General features: G+C 32.8%; 2 protein-coding genes and 1 long non-coding RNA gene across 8 annotated transcripts; 1 reads left to right on the forward strand and 2 right to left on the reverse strand.

Annotated features, from left to right (window-relative positions):
• Positions 1 to 4,771: 4,771 nt before the first annotated feature.
• Positions 4,772 to 13,630, reverse strand: LOC112940021 (pentatricopeptide repeat-containing protein At3g09040, mitochondrial). Of its 6 annotated transcripts, XM_069297272.1 has the most exons (7): positions 10,022 to 13,630; positions 8,570 to 8,690; positions 8,392 to 8,445; positions 8,184 to 8,277; positions 7,295 to 7,420; positions 7,110 to 7,208; positions 4,772 to 5,215 (listed from the first exon to the last, which is right to left on the reverse strand). In XM_069297272.1, exon 1 carries the CDS (start codon positions 13,415 to 13,417, stop codon positions 10,352 to 10,354), a length of 3,066 nt encoding a protein of 1,021 aa, XP_069153373.1. In that variant the 5' UTR covers positions 13,418 to 13,630; the 3' UTR covers positions 4,772 to 5,215; positions 7,110 to 7,208; positions 7,295 to 7,420; positions 8,184 to 8,277; positions 8,392 to 8,445; positions 8,570 to 8,690; positions 10,022 to 10,351. The 6 variants fall into 6 exon arrangements, with proteins under 6 accessions (XP_069153373.1, XP_025886560.1, XP_069153374.1 ...); XM_026030775.2 differs by lacking the exons at positions 7,110 to 7,208; positions 7,295 to 7,420 and having other exon boundaries at positions 8,392 to 8,690; positions 10,022 to 11,397; positions 11,473 to 13,630; XM_069297273.1 differs by lacking the exons at positions 7,110 to 7,208; positions 7,295 to 7,420 and having other exon boundaries at positions 10,027 to 13,630.
• Positions 8,177 to 8,792, forward strand: LOC138348328 (uncharacterized). The gene is made up of 2 exons (XR_011220836.1): positions 8,177 to 8,317; positions 8,395 to 8,792. It is a non-coding gene; the product is annotated as an uncharacterized lncRNA (long non-coding RNA).
• A 683-nt stretch (positions 13,631 to 14,313) lies between the features above and the next one.
• LOC101262410 (serine carboxypeptidase-like 42) lies at positions 14,314 to 18,469 on the reverse strand. The gene is made up of 10 exons (XM_004237686.5): positions 17,822 to 18,469; positions 17,064 to 17,171; positions 16,872 to 16,964; positions 16,668 to 16,760; positions 15,940 to 16,025; positions 15,544 to 15,822; positions 15,328 to 15,461; positions 15,035 to 15,127; positions 14,820 to 14,937; positions 14,314 to 14,721 (listed from the first exon to the last, which is right to left on the reverse strand). Exons 1-10 carry the CDS (start codon positions 18,066 to 18,068, stop codon positions 14,554 to 14,556), a joined length of 1,419 nt encoding a protein of 472 aa, XP_004237734.1. The 5' UTR covers positions 18,069 to 18,469; the 3' UTR covers positions 14,314 to 14,553.
• Between the last annotated feature and the right edge of the window lie 2,359 nt (positions 18,470 to 20,828).

The raw sequence follows: 20,828 nt of genomic DNA on the forward strand, positions 1-20,828 counted from the left end.
CTTCCACTTCAGAAGAGAAGATCAAGAATGAGTAAAAAATTGTTTGATAAGACAAACACTAAAAGTTCTCTATTCTTTATTTTTGTTTTCATTTTTATAATTTTATTTTTTTCAGACAATTTTTGTGTAAAATATAAAGTAGTTAAGAACTTCATTAAAGAATAGGATAAATAAAGAAAATTTAACAGTTATAACTTTTAATAGATTAGAGGAAGTATTCCTTCCGTCCACAATTAATTAACATGATTTTTTTTTTAGAGTTAATTTATAAAAATTTTGATCAACATTTTATGATGTATATTTTTATCATATTGATATACAAAAAATTGCAATTTATAATATTTTTCATATTGTTTTTAAATATATAAATTTTTGTAAAAGAAAATATCAAATTAACTTAAATTTTAAAAATTAAATAAATTAATTTTTGAAAAGCTTAACATAACAAATAAAATTGAACTTGATAGAGTATATTGAAAAATGTATTGTTAAAAGTGTAACAACCACACTTTCAATATAGTTATGAATCTCATAAAGAGTTTAATTTTTTCACTAGGGATAAATATTTGAAGTAGGACAAGTCATATAAAAAATGATAATTTTTGAAATATTTTCACTCAAGATAAATATTTGCAGTAGACTTAACATATACAATTCGTATAAAGATTGATATTTTTCCAATTTCAAAATAAGTAATGGCTTAAATTATTTTTAAATATTATTAAAAGTAAGATGAAAGTAAAAAAAAACTCTTCTTTTTTTTTCGTGTTTGGTAGAGAGGAATGATATAGATGTTTGTGAAAACAATTGAAGGAAAAAGAAGAAGAAAACGTTTTTTTTAGTTGAAAACATCAAACAAAGAAATTCTACAAAAGCATAAATGATATGAGTTTAGTATTCCTTAGTCGACTACTTTTTGTTATTTATGCTAAAAAAATTGAAAAGTGTTTTATTAAATTTATAAAAAGAATTAATAGAAACTTTTGTTATTAAGTGAAAATATTACTTTTCAACTAGTATTTGAATAGCTTGTTAAAAAATTAAATATTATCTGAAATGAATAGAAAAGTAATCACTTTTTAAAGCGAAAATAATATTTGGACAAGAAAAGAAAATATTAGGAGTTGCTCATGATTGTATACGAGGGGTAAAGATGGTAGAAAAATTGTGATAATGGGAGGTCATGTTCTACTAACTTCAATAATTATCATTGCACGTTTTAGACACTTCCAATATAGAATTAGTTTTAAAATCATTTAAGAAATACATCCATAATACTTCCTCCGTTTATTAAAGAATGACTTGATCTTATTTGACACAGAGTTTAAGAGTATAAAAAAAGATTTTTGAATCTTGTGGTTCTAAATTAAAATTTAATCAAATATACAAAGTTGTTTTTTAATTTTGTTGCCTTAATTAAACATGTCAGCTAAAAAGCTCAAATTAAAATGTTACAAAAAAAAAATTATTCTTTTTAAACAGACTAAAAAAAGAAAGAACATTATTTTTTAAACTGAAAAAATATGAAATATCACGTTTAAATTTTTAATACCAAAAATTTATAAAATTAAAATTAAAGATAAAATTATATTTGATTGTATATATTTTTTGGGAAGAATATCTAAAATATATAGTCAAACATGTCTAAATCACTTATTCCTTTGACTTTACGCGGAGGATTTTAACGTGTCTTTGGTTTCTTCTTCTTCTCAGCTGACCTTTTTCCAATTTTATTTTATTTTTTTTAAAAAAAAATGTTAGTGTTTTTCTTCTTGGATATATTTGGTACCGACTAAAATTAATTTTCATGAAAAAATTATTTTTTTGCTGTTAAAAAATATTATCTCTTTTAAAAAGAGTGATCTTATTTGATTTGACATAAAATTATAAAAAAATATAAAAAGAAAATTAATTTTATGATTCTGAATTAAAGTTATGTTAAATGTACTAAATTATCTTTTAATCATGTGGCTCTAAACATGTCATGTGGCAAATTAAAATTAAGATATTACTAAAAGAAATTATTCTTTTTTAAACGAAAACAATATTATTTTAAAGGCTGCATAGACATAATATTACTTTGTATTGTTCAAACTTCATATTATTTTCTCTTGTTTTCTTCATCTATCTTTGGTTTCTTTCTCTTGTTTTCTTCTTCAATTTTCTTATTTGTGTTTGACGATCTCTACCATGTCCTTTTTACTTTGTTTGTTACAAATCATGAAAGATTTGACAAAATCAACCAAATGTCATTATAACGTGTGTATATATATATATATATGTTTTAAAATTTATAACTTGTTTTTAGGTAATTAGGGTTAAGTTTAATATTTCTTCCAATCCATTTTATTTGTCATGTTAAATATTTTAAAAGTCAATTTGAATAATTTTTAAAATATTACATTATTTTAATATTTTAAACAAAAAATTCAATATTTAAAAGCTATACAAAAAATACTACAAATTACAATCTTTTACATATTAGTATGATCAGTAAAATAATTAGTATGTCACAAAAGACATGAACTTATAATCATCTACTACTTTATCTAATTTGTGGGTCTCTTCATTGAACAAAACGTGTACGTAGTGTCTTTTCCTAAGAAACTTTTCTCTTCTCTTTGTAAGTATAAAACTACTTTTCTGCAAATTTTACCTATGTTACACGATAAATAATCTATTACTTGAAAATAATTTTAAAAGTATTATAAATTTATAATAATTCATAATTTAAAATAATTATTATAAAAATATATAGAATATTTGGTTGACTTTTAAATTTTCACATGTCTCACGTAAATTAAAACATAGAGAATAATATATTTTATTTGAAAATTATATTTAAAATATTATAAATTACAATAGTTAATAAATTAAAATATTTAAAAATTATACGGAAAATCAATTGATCTCCCTAATTTTATATATGCTACAGAATTTTTTTTAAAAAATGAAATACGAGATATTGTGCCCATGCTTGAATATTAGAAGAGAGAATGTTGAGGAGCTATGGGTTAGTCGATCAATTGATCGATTTGCCCTTCTTCAAAAAATTGATTAATTTTCGAAATTTTGTAATATCGATTTGCCCTTCTTCAAAAAATTGATTAATTATCAAAATTTCACATGTATTGCATATGTAAAATTGAGTAACATATATTATTTGAATTGCATAAATTGTACTAAAATATAGCAAAAATAGTACTAAATTTTTTTATCAACTCTCAATTTTTCATATGCACTGGACAATTGAGTGAGTAATATAGATTATTTGAAAATTACATTAAATTACGCTAGGTGTTCTATAAATCACAATAATTAATAATTTGAAATATTTAAAAAACATATTAAAATGTGATTTAACTTTCGAAATTTCATATGTCATGAATTTGGAAAAGAATACTAACATATACTATTTAAAGGCTACGTTAAAAATATTATGAATCATTTATATAAATTGAGACGAATAAAGAAATAAACATTAGGTCCGTATTTGCTAGTGTGTGTGTGTATATATATGTGTGTGTGTGTGTGTTCCTTTCTTCCCTTGCCTTTAAAATTATAATTTCATTTTGTAAGGATGATATTTATGCCTTTAAAATGGATTTTCCTATAACAATGTAACAAAATATTTTGGGTCAAAATCAAAAGAGAAAAAAGAATCTTTTGCTTTAATTCTTGGAAATGTAAGAAACAAGAAAACACCAACACATTTTAGCATTTAATTTTTAGGAAATAAAAGGATCATAATAAGAGCTTTATAAACTGGACATAATCTTACAACTTGATGTTTTATATTGATGCAAATTGGTAGCTTTATTTTGAAGTTAGATTTTAACTCTAGGACTTTTAAGATTGCTTCTAAATTTATCATACATATGTCATCCATCAACCAACAATTGCCACAAGTTTTGATTGATGGCTCTCAAATAAGTTGTGGCTTTAAAGAATCAATCAAACTAAGTTCTCATCACAAGGAATGTTCATTTGGTTTTTATTTTAACTTTTGACATTACAAGTAGGTAAGGGGCAGATTTCGATTTTACGATTTAATTTCATCAAATTTTAATTCAATTCTTCGGTTTAAGAAAAGTGTGCACTGTTTACCAAATCGAAAGACTATATTTATCTTTGTTAAAATATTATGCCTCCAAATACTTTTTGAGAAAAACAAGGACAAAGACGAGTTCCTTTACATGACATACATTGATAAAAATAGGTTTGGATTCCTACTAAAAATTAATATTTGAAGTTAACTATTGAATTATAAATTTGTTGCTACTTTGATTTGTCATGAATAATTTAATTATTAGTTGACTTTTTAATTTTAGTTAAGGAAATGCCCATAAATAAATAGATACATATATATTTATTTTTTAATTTAATAAAAGTTCTATTCTTTTGTGTATCAAAGTACTGAGACCCTTACACCAAAAAACCATATTTATTCGGTTCGACTTTTCATATTCTATATCCACCCTTACATGTAGTAACTTATAGCATAATGAAATATTGTAATGGGTGCAGTTACTTTTTGAGAAAAAAAGTCGTTAAAATATCTAAAATAAGTAAATTCAAGCACGAACTTAAGAAGAGTACACTACTCTAATCCAAAACAAAAGGTAAATAGGATTGAGTGTTGTTGTAGTGTCTTCTTAACATTCTTTTCTCTTTGAGAGATTATTCTTCTCCGTGGAGTAAACTTTTTGTAGGGAGTTTTCGCATGAAACTATATTTTGAGATCATATACATATATCGCGATTCGCGAGTCTCCCAGAAAAATTTAACACTTGTACTTAATCTTACGTTCCTGCTTAAACTCGTGGTTTTAACCATACCAACAAATTCAAGTTTGATTTCCTGGATATCATAACAATGAGCAAGATCATAATAATATATTACTAAAACCAATCCCTATGGATCAAGATGGTCTTAAACTATACTATCTTTGACTATCGAATCATATAATTTATAGTGTGCTTTGTGCTCACTAATCCTGCAAACGGATAGCCCCGGTACCATGGCATCTACCTACACCATGAGTGGCATCCTTTAAGGTCTCAAAAGGCAATAATAGTTGCTACATCTGACCACTCAAAAATACCCTTTTTGAGTAGGGAAGTGAGAGGCTTAATGATCATTCCATCGCCAAGCCTTAACACTGGTTGGCTTGATCCAATCAATCATTTGTCCAGCATAACCAACCCTTTGACATCTGAAAATACACAATTTTTTGTTACGACCTTGAAGTACGACAGTAAATTTTTACTTCTGAAACTAGTTAAAGCTCTGCTAAAATGATGGTTTATCCTCCCATTTCCATTTTTCAAAACTTTCTTCTGGCTCTTCCCGGCCATATGGAACACACAAAGATGGAAGCGTGAGTGACGATAACTTCATTTCTTATGTTTCTTTTAGAATTTACACACTGCCAGGTGTTATTCATATTTTTAGGTGAGGATGATTATTTTGGCATGTTTCTGCAAGGGGGAAAGGGCTAAGAGTTAATGCCAGTTTATTGTCCACCTATTGTTACTTTGGAAGAAATTTCTCAAATTGCTGAGGGTAAGGTCTGTGTACATGACTACATTCTACCCTCCCCAAACTTAACTTGTGGGATTTCACTGGGCATGTTGTTATCGTTGCTGCTGAGAAGGTTATGTGTGTACTTTCGAAGGATAACGAATCACAAAGCCAAAAATTAGAGGGAAATCCAAACCTAACTTGTGGGATTTTACTGGGCATGTTATTGTTGCTGCTGAGAAGGTTATGTGTGTACTTTCGAAGGATAATGAATCACAAAGCCAAAAATTAGAGGGAAATTTAACCTAGGAAGACGGTCAAATGGCAGAACTTAATATAACCATGAAAACAACCATCTATACAAGATGAGATAAATTACAAGGACTTAAAACAGGAAAACGGAAACACCAAACAAGTTACTTATAAACATTGCATATAATGTAAGAGAGAGTCATTAGCAGTTCCATGCCATATTTGATGGGGAAATACTCAGTTTAGTGATCCGTGTGGATGATGCAACAAAGGCCTTCTATCAAAAGCCTTGTTCATATCAGAAAATGGGAGTTGATGAGTTTATGAACTTCTCCAATTCACAAGGTGGAAGACCCAATATCTATCACTAGAAACAGAGACTCACCCTCATCAATTCAGTTTTAGATTCTCTTCCCACTTATGTAGTGTCTCTTTTTCCTATACCTCGGAGTGTTGTGAAGAAACTGGACAAAATCAGAAGGAATTTTCTTTGGCATGGTTGCAAGGAGAATAAAGGATAAAATCTGATTAAATGGGAAGTAGCAATGAAAAATAGGCACTTGGGAGGCTTGGGCATCAAAAAGGAGACAGAATAATAGTCACTTGATGAAATGGTTGTGGACATACTGTGAAGAAGATCACACTTTATGGAAGGAGATCATCACGAGTAAATATGGTGAGAGCAACCAATAGTGCAGCAACAATAGCTCTATGCCCAATGAGTGTGGGGCATGGAGAACAATCAGGGATCTTTGGCCAAAGCTAGAAGAAAACATGATCGTAATAAGTGGGAGATAGAAAAAAAAGTTCTGGGGAGATGCTTGGAACAACCAGACACCTCTTAAGAACACTTTTCCTGGCCTGTTTAGCACGTGCAACAACACTGAGGCAACTGTCAAAGAATGTTGGACTGATCAAGGATGGGATCTATCTTTTAGAAGACTGGCGGCCAGTTTGCTTCTTAGACTCGAGGATTTCACAGGCACTACCCCAAATCCAGATTCTATGAAATGGGAACACAATAAAGACGGGATTTTCTCTGTTAAGAGGGCCTACGAAACAGGTAATACACAGCTAAACGAAGACAACAATTTTTGTGGAACAATGTTTGGAAAAACATAGCACCAACTATATTTACATGTTTTACTTGGTTGATAGCAAGAAAGGTATGTCTGACACATTGGGTTTTGAGGAAAAAGGGGAAGATTATAGATTCCAGATGTTAACTCTGTGGTGAAACAAATGAAACAAACAGTCACCTTTTTTTACATAGCAAATCCACTACACTATTATGGGCTCTTTTCTTACACTCACGGAAACGAAATGGACCATACCTGAGTACACTGCAGACCTACTAAGCTGTTGGATCAGAAGAGGAGGAAGCAAGAGCCAGAAGAGATGGTGGAAAATCATCCCACATTGCATTTGGTGGTCTGTATGGAATGAGAGAAATAGTAGAAGCTTTGAAGATAGGTCCAATTTCATTTACACAGTTAAATGGAATTGTATTATATCTTACTATTTTTGTTGTAAAAAGATGGACATAGATGAATTAGAAATAGTAGATCTGTTAGGGTCATTGTATGTAGTTTCCCTCCTCTTTCTCCCTATTTCTCTCTTGAAGGTTGCCAGCATATCCTTGATGCTGAAGAATACAGGAGAAATGTGACAAACTTGCAAATCATTTACCATATTTAACAAATACCAAATAAGAATCTATTTTTCCAAAGTCAAGCCAATACATTTACCACATGCCTATAAGAATCTATTTTCCAAGCTGTTTTCCACTCAAGAAACAAGAGAAATGTGACAAACTTGCAAATCATTAGGATACCATCATTGTCTAATCTCATACAAATAAGCACATGACTGTTGTAGCCTCAACCCTTAACAAACTTCATCTGTTAAGAGTCCCACATCTCTGTGGATGGGATTATTCCATTCTATGTGGTCTTGGAGAACCCTCACCTCACCATTAATTTTTGAGGTTGAATTAGGCCTAAGGTCCATTTCCTCACATGATATCCAAGCCAAACTCATTCAACTCTTGGTTTATCAATTCATGTTAGGCTTCCTAGTTGTATTGTCCATGCTCCAATATTCCAATTTGGTGTGGGATGTTAGAGCCCCACATCAGTGTGAGACGAAATTACAGGGAATATTTGTCTCCTAATATATGATTTCAGGGAAATCCTCACTTCATTAGCTAATTATTGGGATTTAGTTACGGTCGAGGTCCATTTCTTCACATTATCGGAGTGTGGTATTGGCTCTGGCAGATCTGAGGTTTGCTCTGCTCATGCTACCATCCGTTACACGGTCCTAGGACTAAATCTGTTGTTAAAGCATTTTCTTGAATTGTTTTGAACATTCTCATAACAGAACTGCACAGCTTAAAAATCTCTGACCTGCATAACTCTCTCCTGTGTGATATAGTTACCCTTGATTTGAATGCTGGGAATTTCTTCACCCATTCCATCATGAATATATGCATATCCATTGCTGCCAGAGAAAACAAAAAAGGAAAAACATCAGCTTTTAGGTAGGACAATTCTTAAATCTGATATTCAAATACAGTTAATGCTTGATCACAGCATCTAAGTTTCCTTGTTTTACCAGTTTTTGCATCGCCAGTGGTGTAGTCTGAACTTGTATCAGAGTATGACAAGCCTACTCCAGCAGGAGATTCAACAAAGAGGAGATTTCATGTTACAGTAGACAAAAGACATGGAGTGGTAAGTTCATTCTCTTTACTCATATTGTTCTAAACATGTTACAATCAGCTCTTCCCTACCCTAATTGCATGCCTTTATTCCATGATTTTGTGTTTCTTCGAAGACCTCGACCGTTACCTGTGGGAAAGAATGGTCCCAACTATGTAAAATCACCTCCACCAATTGATGAGCAACCTGGTCCTGAAACACAAACATGTTACATTTTAGTGTTCTTGATTCCGCTTTGCCAGTATTCACCAAATTCATCACATTCTAATTTAAGAAATCTTATCCAGGGAAAAATGCAATTCTGCAACTTATTTATAACTAGTTTAATTAGGTTTACTGTTCTTGACATTTTAGTGTTCTTGACTCTGCTAATATTCTTTTCTCCATTATTTTCTATATGCTTCACAATAGCCGAGGGTATATCGTAAACAATCTCTCCACCTTCACAAGGGGTAGGGGTAAGGTTGTGTACACATCACCCTACCCAGATCCCATTTGTGTAGGATTACATTGGTATGGTATTGTTTAGTTGTATCAGGCTTACTCATTAAAGATGTAAGCTTTTACTCTTATTTTTGAAGTTCTAGGTTGGTTCTATTCAACTACTGTCTTAAGCTCCATCTCACTATTAAATTTGATCGCTTATAAGCATGTGACACTTGGTGCAACCAAGCTGTTTCCTTTTCTCCAAACATCAAAAGAATACTATAAGCCTAAAAAAAACATGACACACAACAAACAAAAAACAGAAGTTTGAACCCCAAGCAAATAGTGCTAACAAAAATGTACATGGAAGTACAGATAAATTCCTAGTCACATTTGTTTAAAAAGGATCAAGTAGAGTTTTAAAAAAAGGAAAAATTGCACCTCCATTGAGCCAAAGAGTTAGAGTTTTATCATCAGGTTTCACCTTAGCTTCAACAAAGTGGTAAAACAAACTCTTCCCAGCTTTCACATTTACATCCATATACCCTGCATATTGCCTAAAACCAACCTTAGGTTGTCCAGACAATGCCTTCACTAAATCCTCCTCTGTATAGCCTTTCCTCCAACTACCAAACCCAAAATGACCAATCCACAAAACCACCACATGCCCATCTCACTAAACTTCAAAAAGATTCAAACTAGCCTCTTTTTCTCTAAAACACTTCAAATTAGGTTCATTCACATGCTCTCCTATTAAAAAAACAAATCTTTATAACAGAAATTCTGTCACACCAATTTCTTATTTTAAGAAAGCAGCAGATATTACATATGCCAGTTCACAACAAAACATAAAGCAAAGGACTGAGTTGATCCAATAAATTAACCAAACGCCAATAAAAATCTATTTTTCCAAGCAGTTCTCCACACAAGAAATGTGACAAACTTGCAAGTCATTAAGGACATGATCATTGCCTAATCTCATACAAACAAGCACATGACTACTGTGGCCTCAACTCTTAACAAACTTCATCAATTAAGAGTCCCACATCTCTGAGATTGGAAGATTTCCTTTCTATGCAGTCCTGGAAAATACTCACCTTACCATAATATTTGAAGTCAAATTAGGCCTAAGGTCCATTTCTTCACATGATATGCCAAACCCATTCATCTCTTGGTTTATCGATCAATGTTAGGGTTCCATGTTATATAGTCCATGCTCCAAATATTCCGTCTTGGGCGTGGGATGTTAAGAGTCCCATATCAGTGAGGGACGGGATTATTTATCTCCGTGTATGATTTTAGGCAAGCCTCACTTTATAAGTTAGTTGTTGGGGTTGAGTTAGGGTTGAGGTTCATTTCTTCACATTATCGGACTGATGTATTGTCCCAGGCAGGTCTGGGGTTTGCTTAGTTCACGCTACCATCCATTAAAGATCTATATCAGCAAAATAGCCTTCATCTTTCATTAATGCAGTCAAATCTTTCAAAAGTGCATGAATATCACCCGCACAAGGATGAAATTTATCCCCTGCGACAAACATATTTGTTTTCTGCCCGACTATAATCCAACTGCAGCCAGGAGGCTTCCTCACTCCTCTCTCTTTCATTTCTTTCCTTAAGAAGTTAACTCCACCCCAATTGCCTGATGCAGCATATATATTAGATAGCAGTATGTATGAAGAAGAATTTTGGGGTTCCAACTCAATAAGCTTTTCAGCAGCCTTCTGTCCCCTTGTATCATCCCCGTGTAATTTGCAAGCACCAAGGTAAGCAGACCATATCATAGCATCTAGTTCAAAATCAAATCTTTCAATAAATTCCTCTGCCTCTTTGAGATTTCCCCAACGACCAAGCAGATCAACCATACAGGCACAGTGATCGGCACGTGGCCGAACATCATAGAGGCTAGTCATATCCTTGAAGATTTGACGACCTTCAGATACCATTCCTGCATGGCTACAAGCAGTCAGAACCCCAAGGAATGTGATATCATCAGGCTTCACAGATGCCCTCTTCATTTCTTCAAAGACTTCCAGTGCATCTTCCGCAAAACCATTCTTTGCAAAGCCAACTATCATAGAGTTCCATGAGATAATGTCTTTCTTGCTGACCATTTCACTAAACACTTGCACTGAACATTTAACATCCCCGCATTTAGCATACATATCTATTAGAGAGCTACTGGTCAGTTCATCCATGTCAAAACCAGTATGGAAAATGAGACAGTGAATTTTCCTGCCATCCTGCATAAAAGCCAAGGTCGAACACGCTTTTAGGGCACTAGCAAAAGTTGCTTGATCTGGCATTACATTAAACTTGCGCATTTCCTGATAACCTATCAAAGCTTCCTCACAGCAGTCATTTTGAATATTGCCGGATATCATAGCAGTCCACAGAACTGGGCTATTTAGCTTGGTAAACTCTGAGAAGAGAAAGCTTGCGTCTTCTAATTTTCCAGAGTCATAATACATGCCTATCAAAGAGATTGCCAAGAATTCATCATTGTATGAAAATCCAAGCTTTAAAATGAAAGAGTGCAATTGCCTACCAAGCATGTAAGCATGGTCACTACATGCATCTAGAATGCTAGCAAATGTCACCTCCGAAGGCCTAAGTCCTTCAACAAGCATATTATGGAATAAATGCACCGCATAATTAATGTTTTTCTGAGCATAGCCAGAAATTAAAGCATTAGTAGACACCACACTTCGATCAGGAAGGCAAAAGAAAACCTCACTGGCAGAAGTAATGTCACCACACTTGCAATACATGTCAACAAGGGAGCTTCCAGCAAAAAGGCCACTTTCTAGACCATATTTGACCAGCAAGGAATGAACTTGTTTCCCTTTATTAAGATCGTGTATATTGGCACAGGCACTGAGTACACTAGCCAAACATGCCTCATCAGGAATAATCCTTTCCAATGTCATTTTGTGGAACATGTTAAAAGCTTCTTCTTCTTCTTCGTCCTGTACATAGCCAACTATTATTGCATTCCATGAAATATGGTCTCTCGTTAGCATTTTGTCAAACTGCTGCCTGGCATCACCTAGAGCCCCACATTTGGCATACATGTCTATTAATGCATTTCCAACAAATAAATTAGATGCAAATTTATTCTTAATGATAATTGAGTGCAGTTGCCGCCCCATTTCCACATCTTCCAAACAAGCACATGCACTCAGTATGCTAGTGTAAGTATACTCATCGGTTTCAAAAGTAGAAAGTCTCATACTCCTGAACAACTCCACAACTTTACAAGCACTGCCATTCTGTGCATAACCTGCAAGCAATGCATTCCACAACACCTCATTTTTCTCTCCCAAGCTATTAAATATTTCGCTAGCAGCTTCCATCTTTTGACATTTGGCATACATATTAATCAAAGAACTCCCAACGTAGACGTTGGATTCTAATCCCTGTTTAACTGCCACAGCATGGACCTGCAAGCCAAAGGATAAATTTGCAACGCTTGCAGTTGCACTCAAAACACTTCCCAAGGTAGAACGAGTGGGTCGAATGCTAGCTTTGATCATGTCTTGAAAAAACTGTATAGCTTCCACCTCTTTCCCTCCCTTGGCATGACCAGAAATCATCACATTCCACGCCACAACATTTGGACAGGTCATCTGAGTAAACAATTGACGAGCAGCATCAAGCCTACCTAGTCCCACACATGCATTTATGATGGTCACGGATGCCACTTGATCCGGCACACACCCTCGTTCCTGCATCTCCTCAAAAACCTCCATTGCCTTTTGAGGTAGACCTACTTGAATATAAGCAGAAATCATTGCTGTCCAAGAAACATTGTCCGGCTCCACCGCCCCATCAAAGATTCTCCGAGCATCAATCAAATAACCACATTTTGCATACATATCAATAAGAGAACCCTCAGTGAAAGAATCAAATTCAAATCCTGTTTTCACCACACTACAATGCACTTGTTTTCCAATCTCAACCTCCACTAGCCTAGCACAAGCAGACAAAACAATAGCATAACTAAACTGATTCGGCCACACTCCAGAATTCCACATCGACCCAAAAGCTTCTACAACATTCTCCAACAACCCATTTCGCGAATACATCAATATAATCGAATTCCAAGCCATACCATCCTTGTTCTCAAGCCAGAAAAATGCTTTCTCAGCCGAAACCATGTCCCCGCATTTGGCGTATAAATCCACAATGGAATTCCCCAAATGTCCTTGTGAAGCAAACCCAAGCTTCAGGCTCTGCAAATGGATGGTTTTGCAAGCTTTCACAGCACGTGCAACTCTCTGGGGCATTTCGTCGAACACCCGGCGGGACTGAAGGTTCTTGCATTCCTGTAGACATATTTTCAGGAGATTGTCGTATAGGAGAGTAACTGGAGCTGATTGAGGTTCTGGGTCTTCGTTTCTGGACTGTTTCGCCTGCGTCGTTGCCGAGAATTTGCGACGGCGATGGAGCAGTAGAGAATATTGTCTGAGAGAGGAAACTATGTGACGCATCGACAAAAATTCGATTGGGTCGTTTTGGCGGTTAAATTAATAGCCGTATAAATAAATTTTTATTGCACACAATTTGTTAATTTAATAAAATTTGATGTAAATACAAAGTATATAGAAATTAATCATAAGATTACATAAAAACTTATACGCGTTTGCCTTTTATAATTTAATACGTAATGCATAAATAAAACTTGTTTATGCAAATATAATATAATATTTATATTCAGAGCAAGAAATATATATAAAAAATGAATAGTTTTATTTTAGAGAAGGGATTTAAAAAAAGTAGAAGTAGATGAAATTTCTTGAGGGGAAGAAGAGGATTTGATTAAGTATTAACTAGTCAAAAAACCTTATATTAAATATCAAATATAAGTATATCAATGAAATTTATAATAAATATGAAATTGAAGTTTTCTTATGAGTCTCGAAATTTTTTATCACAGTAACTCAATATATATAGTCTATCAATAAAATATCAACAAAGAAATAAAAACTAAGCAAATGTTTTAATGAAATGAGAAATGAAAACAATTGTTCATATGAAGTTTGTAAATTGTAACATAAGTGATTATTTAATAATGAAGTAAGAATTGTTCATTTTTTTTCTTGCTAAACATATATGGTTTCAACCCATGTATAAATGCTATTGTAAATTGAATTACTTGTGGAATAAAGTGAAGTCCATTTATTTGACACACCAAAATATGTTACTCCCAAATAATTAAGTTGTCTAATTTATTTCTATCAAAAAGTTAAATAGAATAACGCAAAAGGATGAATTACTGTATTATTATTATTTGAAGAAATGGCATAAGTTTTCGGCATGTTTGATTTATAGAGAGAGATGAAAGAATAGTAATGCTTTATAGATAAATTTATCAAGTTTAGTGATGTTTGGAGAATGAACTTGCTTTCTTTATTTCATTCAAAGAAATTTAATTTAAGATAAAGATATGTTCCCCTATCTCTATCACACTGTCAATCTAGGAAATCTTCTTCAGCTACTTCAAAGCCAATTATCAATGCAATGGTTTTGTTTCTTCCTGTTTATATAGGAAGTCCCTAATATTCATCCTCACTCAAGTAACTATACCTATAACCAACTTTAAAGTGCTCATTGGAGAGGCTTTTTCCTAGTCGTCGATGGAGGGACGTGTGTTGTTTGGGAGCCTCCGGCCACGTATAAATGAACTAAACAGATGCAAAGCTCTTGCGGGTTGTGCATATGGTACCATATGTGCAGCACCTCTAACAGTGGCAAAGGTCAACAGATTGCCATACTCCGTTTGCCATCCTCCTACCTGTTTAAAAGACAAACAAATGGTTATACTTACAGCTTCTCATCAACCGTTGGTGGAACTTGGAAGGAAATGTTTGATATCAGAGGAGAGTGTGTTACCTGTCCTTTGTGAAACCAAGCTCCATAAGGGACTGTAATCTTGAACCCCATGTCATGAGCTAGCTCGCGTACAAGGGTCCTGGATCCAAGCAATGGCACAACAGAATCTTGGTCTCCGCTGCAAGCGAGTATAATTCAGAATCAAGCACCGTTGACTTTGGTACTAGGAAAAACGGAGCAAGATTGTGGATTTTTGTCCATTTTGGAATCTTTACCTGAAAATCCAAACAGGAATATGTTTTTCGATTATTCTTTTGAGCAACGGAAGAATATTGATGTTTCCATCTGTGTCGCTGTACTTGAGAACACTGCAATAGAAGTCATAATCCATTAGTTATAATCTACAAATACCTTATAATGGTTCATTAAATCTATGGGCTTTGACATAGTAGGTTTAGAAGTCGAAGGCTCTAAATTGCTAGTGAAATAGTTAATATCAAAGATGTAATCTGTTATTGTGTGTCTGTTTATGGTTCAATATTGTGGACTTGATAATTTACAGACTTACTTGCTGCACATCGACCAGGTATAAGGCAAGTTCGTCCTATTTGCATGAAGGGCTTTCTGAACCTCCGGAAGGTTAAAATAGAAACGCCTTTCATAGCTCATGCACACATCAACACCTACACTAATTTTAGTAGCCTGCAAAGGGAAAAGCACTATTAATAAGTTCCAGTAGAAACACAGCTATAAAGAAGTTGAGTGAATGAACGGAACCAGATACCATTTTCTTTAATCGCAGCTCTTGTTCCACTATAGACGGATAGCACACATCAAGGATCACATCATAGTTATTTATATATTCACCAACAATGGTATTTGCTTCAGATATGGCATTATTGCATGCTTGTGAAACATTGTGTGGACTGCCAAAGGTATAATCGTCAAAGTCACACTGATTCATAATTGTTAGGCCTACTTCATCAGAAATCATTCCATGAGACCAAAAGTATTCATAGGTTGCGGGAACATCACGATCAAGTCTCAGAAGTGGATTCCCAATCTGAGAAAGAAAATGAAAATGTTTAACGAACATACACACAGAAAAATTGCTTCAGATAAGAATGAAGATAAAGAAATTAATTAAGGTATGCATAAGGGGGGTAAAAAGTTCGCTTACTGCAACTCCTTTAATGTTGAACTTGTATTCCTTTGAGTGCTCATTGTGGTCTAAAAGAGCAGCAGCTAACTGTGGAATGTAATGCCCTGAACAAGAAAAGGTAAAACATTGTCAGCCTGGGGGATATTACCAGCAAGAAGAGAAAGAGCAGAACAGAATCACGAATTTCATTTCATGACAGGCAAACTGTAGATCAGCACCCTGCTATGAACAAGCTTAGGACTAAATCCCCTTTCCCGAGAAGTCTAAGCGTCAAAGCACTCCTTATAAACCACTAGGCAGAGGGACCAGTTGAAGGAGGACGAGCATGAAAATAATAATAAGATGGTACCAAAAGCAACATGTTTTCGGTTTTCCATAGTTTCCCTACAGTTCTCATCAAGCTTCAACAGCAATTACAAAACTATGCAATCTTCATAACTTTGATAGTTCAAAATCAGAATAGAAGATAAGTTTGAGTTTAAACGGTCTAAACAAGTTATGTGTCTATAGGACTCTCCACTATACAGAAGAGAGTGTGGGGCAATTTCTTGGTTCTCTCTTCCAATTTTTAGAACAAAAATTGAAAAAAAGATCAATAAGAGAAGTACTTTTGTCAAGATAATAAGAAGTTCAAAGTACTAAGTCACCCAAATTTTCTATTGGGAAAAATTCGTTGTTCAAGCATTTTTTCTTGAATTGTTTTGAACATTCTCATAACATTATTGCACATCTTAAATGTCTCTGACCTGCATAACTCTCTCCTGTGAGATATAGTTCCCTTGATTTGAACGCCGGGAATTTCTTCACCCATTCCATCATGAACATATGCATATCCATTGCTGCCAGTAGAAACAAGGAATAACAGCAGCTATTAGGTAGGATTAACTCTTAAATCTGATATTCAAATATAGCTAATGCTTGATCACAGCATCTTTGCTTATTTGTTTTACCGGTCTTTGCATCACCAGTGGTATAGTCTGAACTTGTATTTGAGTACGACCATCCTACTCCAGCTGGAGATTCAACAAAGAGGAGATTTGATGCTACAGTAGACAAAGACATGAAGTGGTAAGTTCATTTTCATTACTCGATAATGTTCTAAACATGTTATAATCAGCTACTCCCTACCCTACTTAGCATACCTTTATTCCATGATTTTGAATTTCTTCGAAGACCTCTACCGTCACCTGTGGGAAAGAATGGTCCCAACTCTGTAAAAGCACCTCCACCAATTGATGAGCAACCTGGCCCTGAAACATAAACATGAGACATTTTAGTGTTCTTGACTCTTGCCTTGACATAATTTACCAAATTCATAGCATAAGAGAAGTACAGAAAAAAGTACATTTCTGCAATTTATTTTCACTAGTTTAGTATCAGGCTTACTGTTCTTGACATTATAGTTTTCTTGACTCTGCTACTGTTCTTTTCCTCCATTATTTTCTATATGCTTCAGTTAAGCCAACGGTCTATCGGAGGGGTAAGGCTGCATACAGATCACCCTCCTAGACCCCACTTGTGAAATTACACCGAGTATGTAATTGTTTAGTTTAATGGCAGCACTCATTTAAGATGTAAACTTTCACTCTATTACAAGTTCACTCTAATTATTGAAGCGCTAGATTGGTTCAATTCATATACAGTTTTAAGCTCCAACTCACTATATCAAATTCAATCTCTTGTAAGCTTGTGACACTTGGTCCAAACATCAAAAGAATACATAAAGCCATTTAAAAAAAAAAAGAAGCAACACACAACAAACAAACAAAAAACAAAAGCTCAAACCCCAAGCAAATAGTACTACCAAATAAACTACATGAAAGTACACAGAAAATTCCTAGTCACATTTCTTTAGAATGAATCAACAAAAGTTAAAAAGTTAAAAAAAAAAAGAACACACCTCCATTGAGCCAAAGAGTTAGAGGTTTCTCATCAGGTTTCACCTCAGCTTCAACAAAGTAGTAAAACAAACTCCTCCCAGCTTTCACATCCACATCTACATACCCTGCATATTGCCTAAAACCAACCTTAGGTTGTCCAGGCAATGCCTTCACTAAATCCTTCTCTGGATACCCTTTTCCTCCAATTACCAAACCCAAAATGACCAATCCACAAAACCACCACACACCCATCTCACTAAACCTCATAAAGATTCAATCTTTACCCTCTTTTTCTCTAAAACACTTCAAAAATTAGGCTCATTCACATCCTCTGTTATTAAAAATAAAATCAAATCTTTATAAGAAAAAGAGGAAAAGGGGATAAGAAAAGCACGTGAATTCCGGAAACTTTATAAACAGAAAGCTATTTTTTACTATATATAGATAATTATTAACAAGAAAACTAAATAGGTAAGAAGTAGGATAGAATGAGAGTATGCAGGTATTTGGTTCTTGGGGTTGGTGAGTTGTGCGGTGGTGTTATGATGAGGTTAAAAAGGCTGTGGCAGCATTGCTGGCATTTTCTTTTCTTTATAGAGTGAGAGAAGAAGAAGAAGAAATAGACGTTATGAAGTTGCAGACCAGTGGGTGAGTATTTACCCCCACCCACCCCCACGTCAAAATAGGGGGTATAACCAATTGTGAATTTTGGGTAGTTCACATCTTTCTTTTTGTTTTTCGATTCGATGTTCGGAGTCCACATTAAAATTTTGATTAAATTTAGATCGTGCGCTTTCAATAGAATTTTTCTATAGTTAAAGCTCAAACTCAACATATGTGATTAAAAATAAAATATAATGCACCACAATTCATGTTGATGGCTACGTAATAATTCAGATATATTTTGGCAGCATATTAACCTAGTCAATAGAATATTTTGCTTTCAGAATTAGATTGATGAAAATAGAAATATTAATTGATTTATGAGTTAATTATTTAGATTGATATTAGCTTGTAAATGTATGATTATTAGATTTTGGACTTGCATATATATATATATATTGATTTTATATATGTTTAGATTCATAGGATCAAAATTAAATTTGTTTTAGTATTTAAATAGATTTTATATATGTTTAGATTCGTAGGATCAAAATTAAATTAAATTTGTTTTAGTATTTAAATAAATTCATATATATTTGATTCTCTAGCTCACATTTTTCCTACTTGGTTTTTGCTATTTTTCTTTCTTGCTCACCTCTAACAAATACATGTATGTGATTCGCATATATTTGGAGATTTGGCTCGCTTTTCTTCTATTTCGCTTGCATCTCTCTTTATCTTCCCTTCGTATTTTAGTGTGTTTAATAGCAAAAATATATATATTCCGATGTATCTGGTATTAAAAAAAATATATTCAAGTCATTAGGTTGTAGATAAAAATTAAATTGATTTCAACTAATACCATTTAGATAATGATGTGTCCCTCTATTTGCTGTAAGACTATATACAACCTAAAAAATTTAGGATAGAAATATAAATAACCTTAATAAAACGAAAAAATATTGACATACCAATATTTTCAAACTTATATTTATCATTTTTATTTTACCTAATAAATAAATATTATCAGATTTTGAGTACGAATCGACATATGCTCCAAACCAATAAATAGGAGAAGCTACTTTAAGGAATTACAATTATAGTTTCATTTAATTAATCATAGGAGTCACAAGACAAATCTTAGCCAAACAATGATAATCTGACATTAATTTTATTTAATGCCGATATACATATAAAATAGGGACAACATCTTTATAACTTTTTGCTTTTTTTATTTTAAAAATGATTTATTCTTTTTGTATAAAAAAAAAAAGTTACAGAAAAGGTGTTTCTTTAACCAATAGTATATGCTAATAATTAAAATAATTCAAGTCCAGGCAATAATAAGTGAAGCTAATTATTTCCCCACGGCTCAAGTTTGAATTAAAGGGAAATAAAAAGAGACAATATTTTTTTTTATATATTAGTTATAAAATAAATTATTGATTCCTTGCTTATCAAATCAATTCTCTACTTGAAAAAGATTCAACTATTATTTTAATAGATGTTTTGATAGCAATCAACCAGATAAGAAAAAAAATGTCTATTCCATCGAAAATATGTTTTTATTAATAAATTGTTTCAATAAGAAATTTTTTATTAAATCGCTATAAAAAAACTTTTATTGCGTGACTCACTCTTCAATTCTCACAATATAAAAGAAGACAAAATTAGAAGCTTCACATGACCTTTACCTAGTTGTGAACACAGCTTTACAAGAGTAGGAAAAATAAAATAGTCTTGTGAAAATCGAACTTTTTAACACATAAATATAATAATTATTTGGCAGTTCTATGGAAATTAATATTATCACTCAATTCCAAATTAATAGATTATTGTGCCTTGCAAGTATAAAATATTTGCAATTGCAAGCTGGATGATATAAGTACAAAAACATATAGATAGACATGGCATAAGCTTATTTAATATTATTCTTATAAGTGATAATGTTTTTGTTATTAGGAACAAAGTTTTTTCTTGATTAATTATTAAGTATTTAATTACATAGTATAAATGATAAGATAAATAATTTTAAAGTTAAACGTAATCAAATATTATATTAAAATTTTAATTTTTAAACAATTTTTTTATCTCAAAATTATTTATTTTATCTCTCGTATCAATCGGCTTCGAAGATAATAGATAACTAGAAATATAAATTAAGTTGAAGAATTTTATCTCTTGGTTGGGAAGTTTTTACTTAGAAAAGAATTTATTAATACTTGGACAAGTGGTGGAGCCTTCCTTGTCAATGAGGAATCAATTGATATCTTTGTTGAAAAATTACGATGTATAAACATAATGGTGAAATCAAATTATTAGCTATAAATTTAAATAAACTTGAATTTATGCGAAAGATAAAAATCCTTAAACTAGCTATCATTTGTGAACATCTCATTTCACACTTATAAACTGCATTTAGTA

The sequence above is a fragment of the Solanum lycopersicum genome, chromosome 4, assembly GCF_036512215.1.
Source record: "Solanum lycopersicum chromosome 4, SLM_r2.1".
NCBI lineage: Eukaryota > Viridiplantae > Streptophyta > Magnoliopsida > Solanales > Solanaceae > Solanum > Solanum lycopersicum.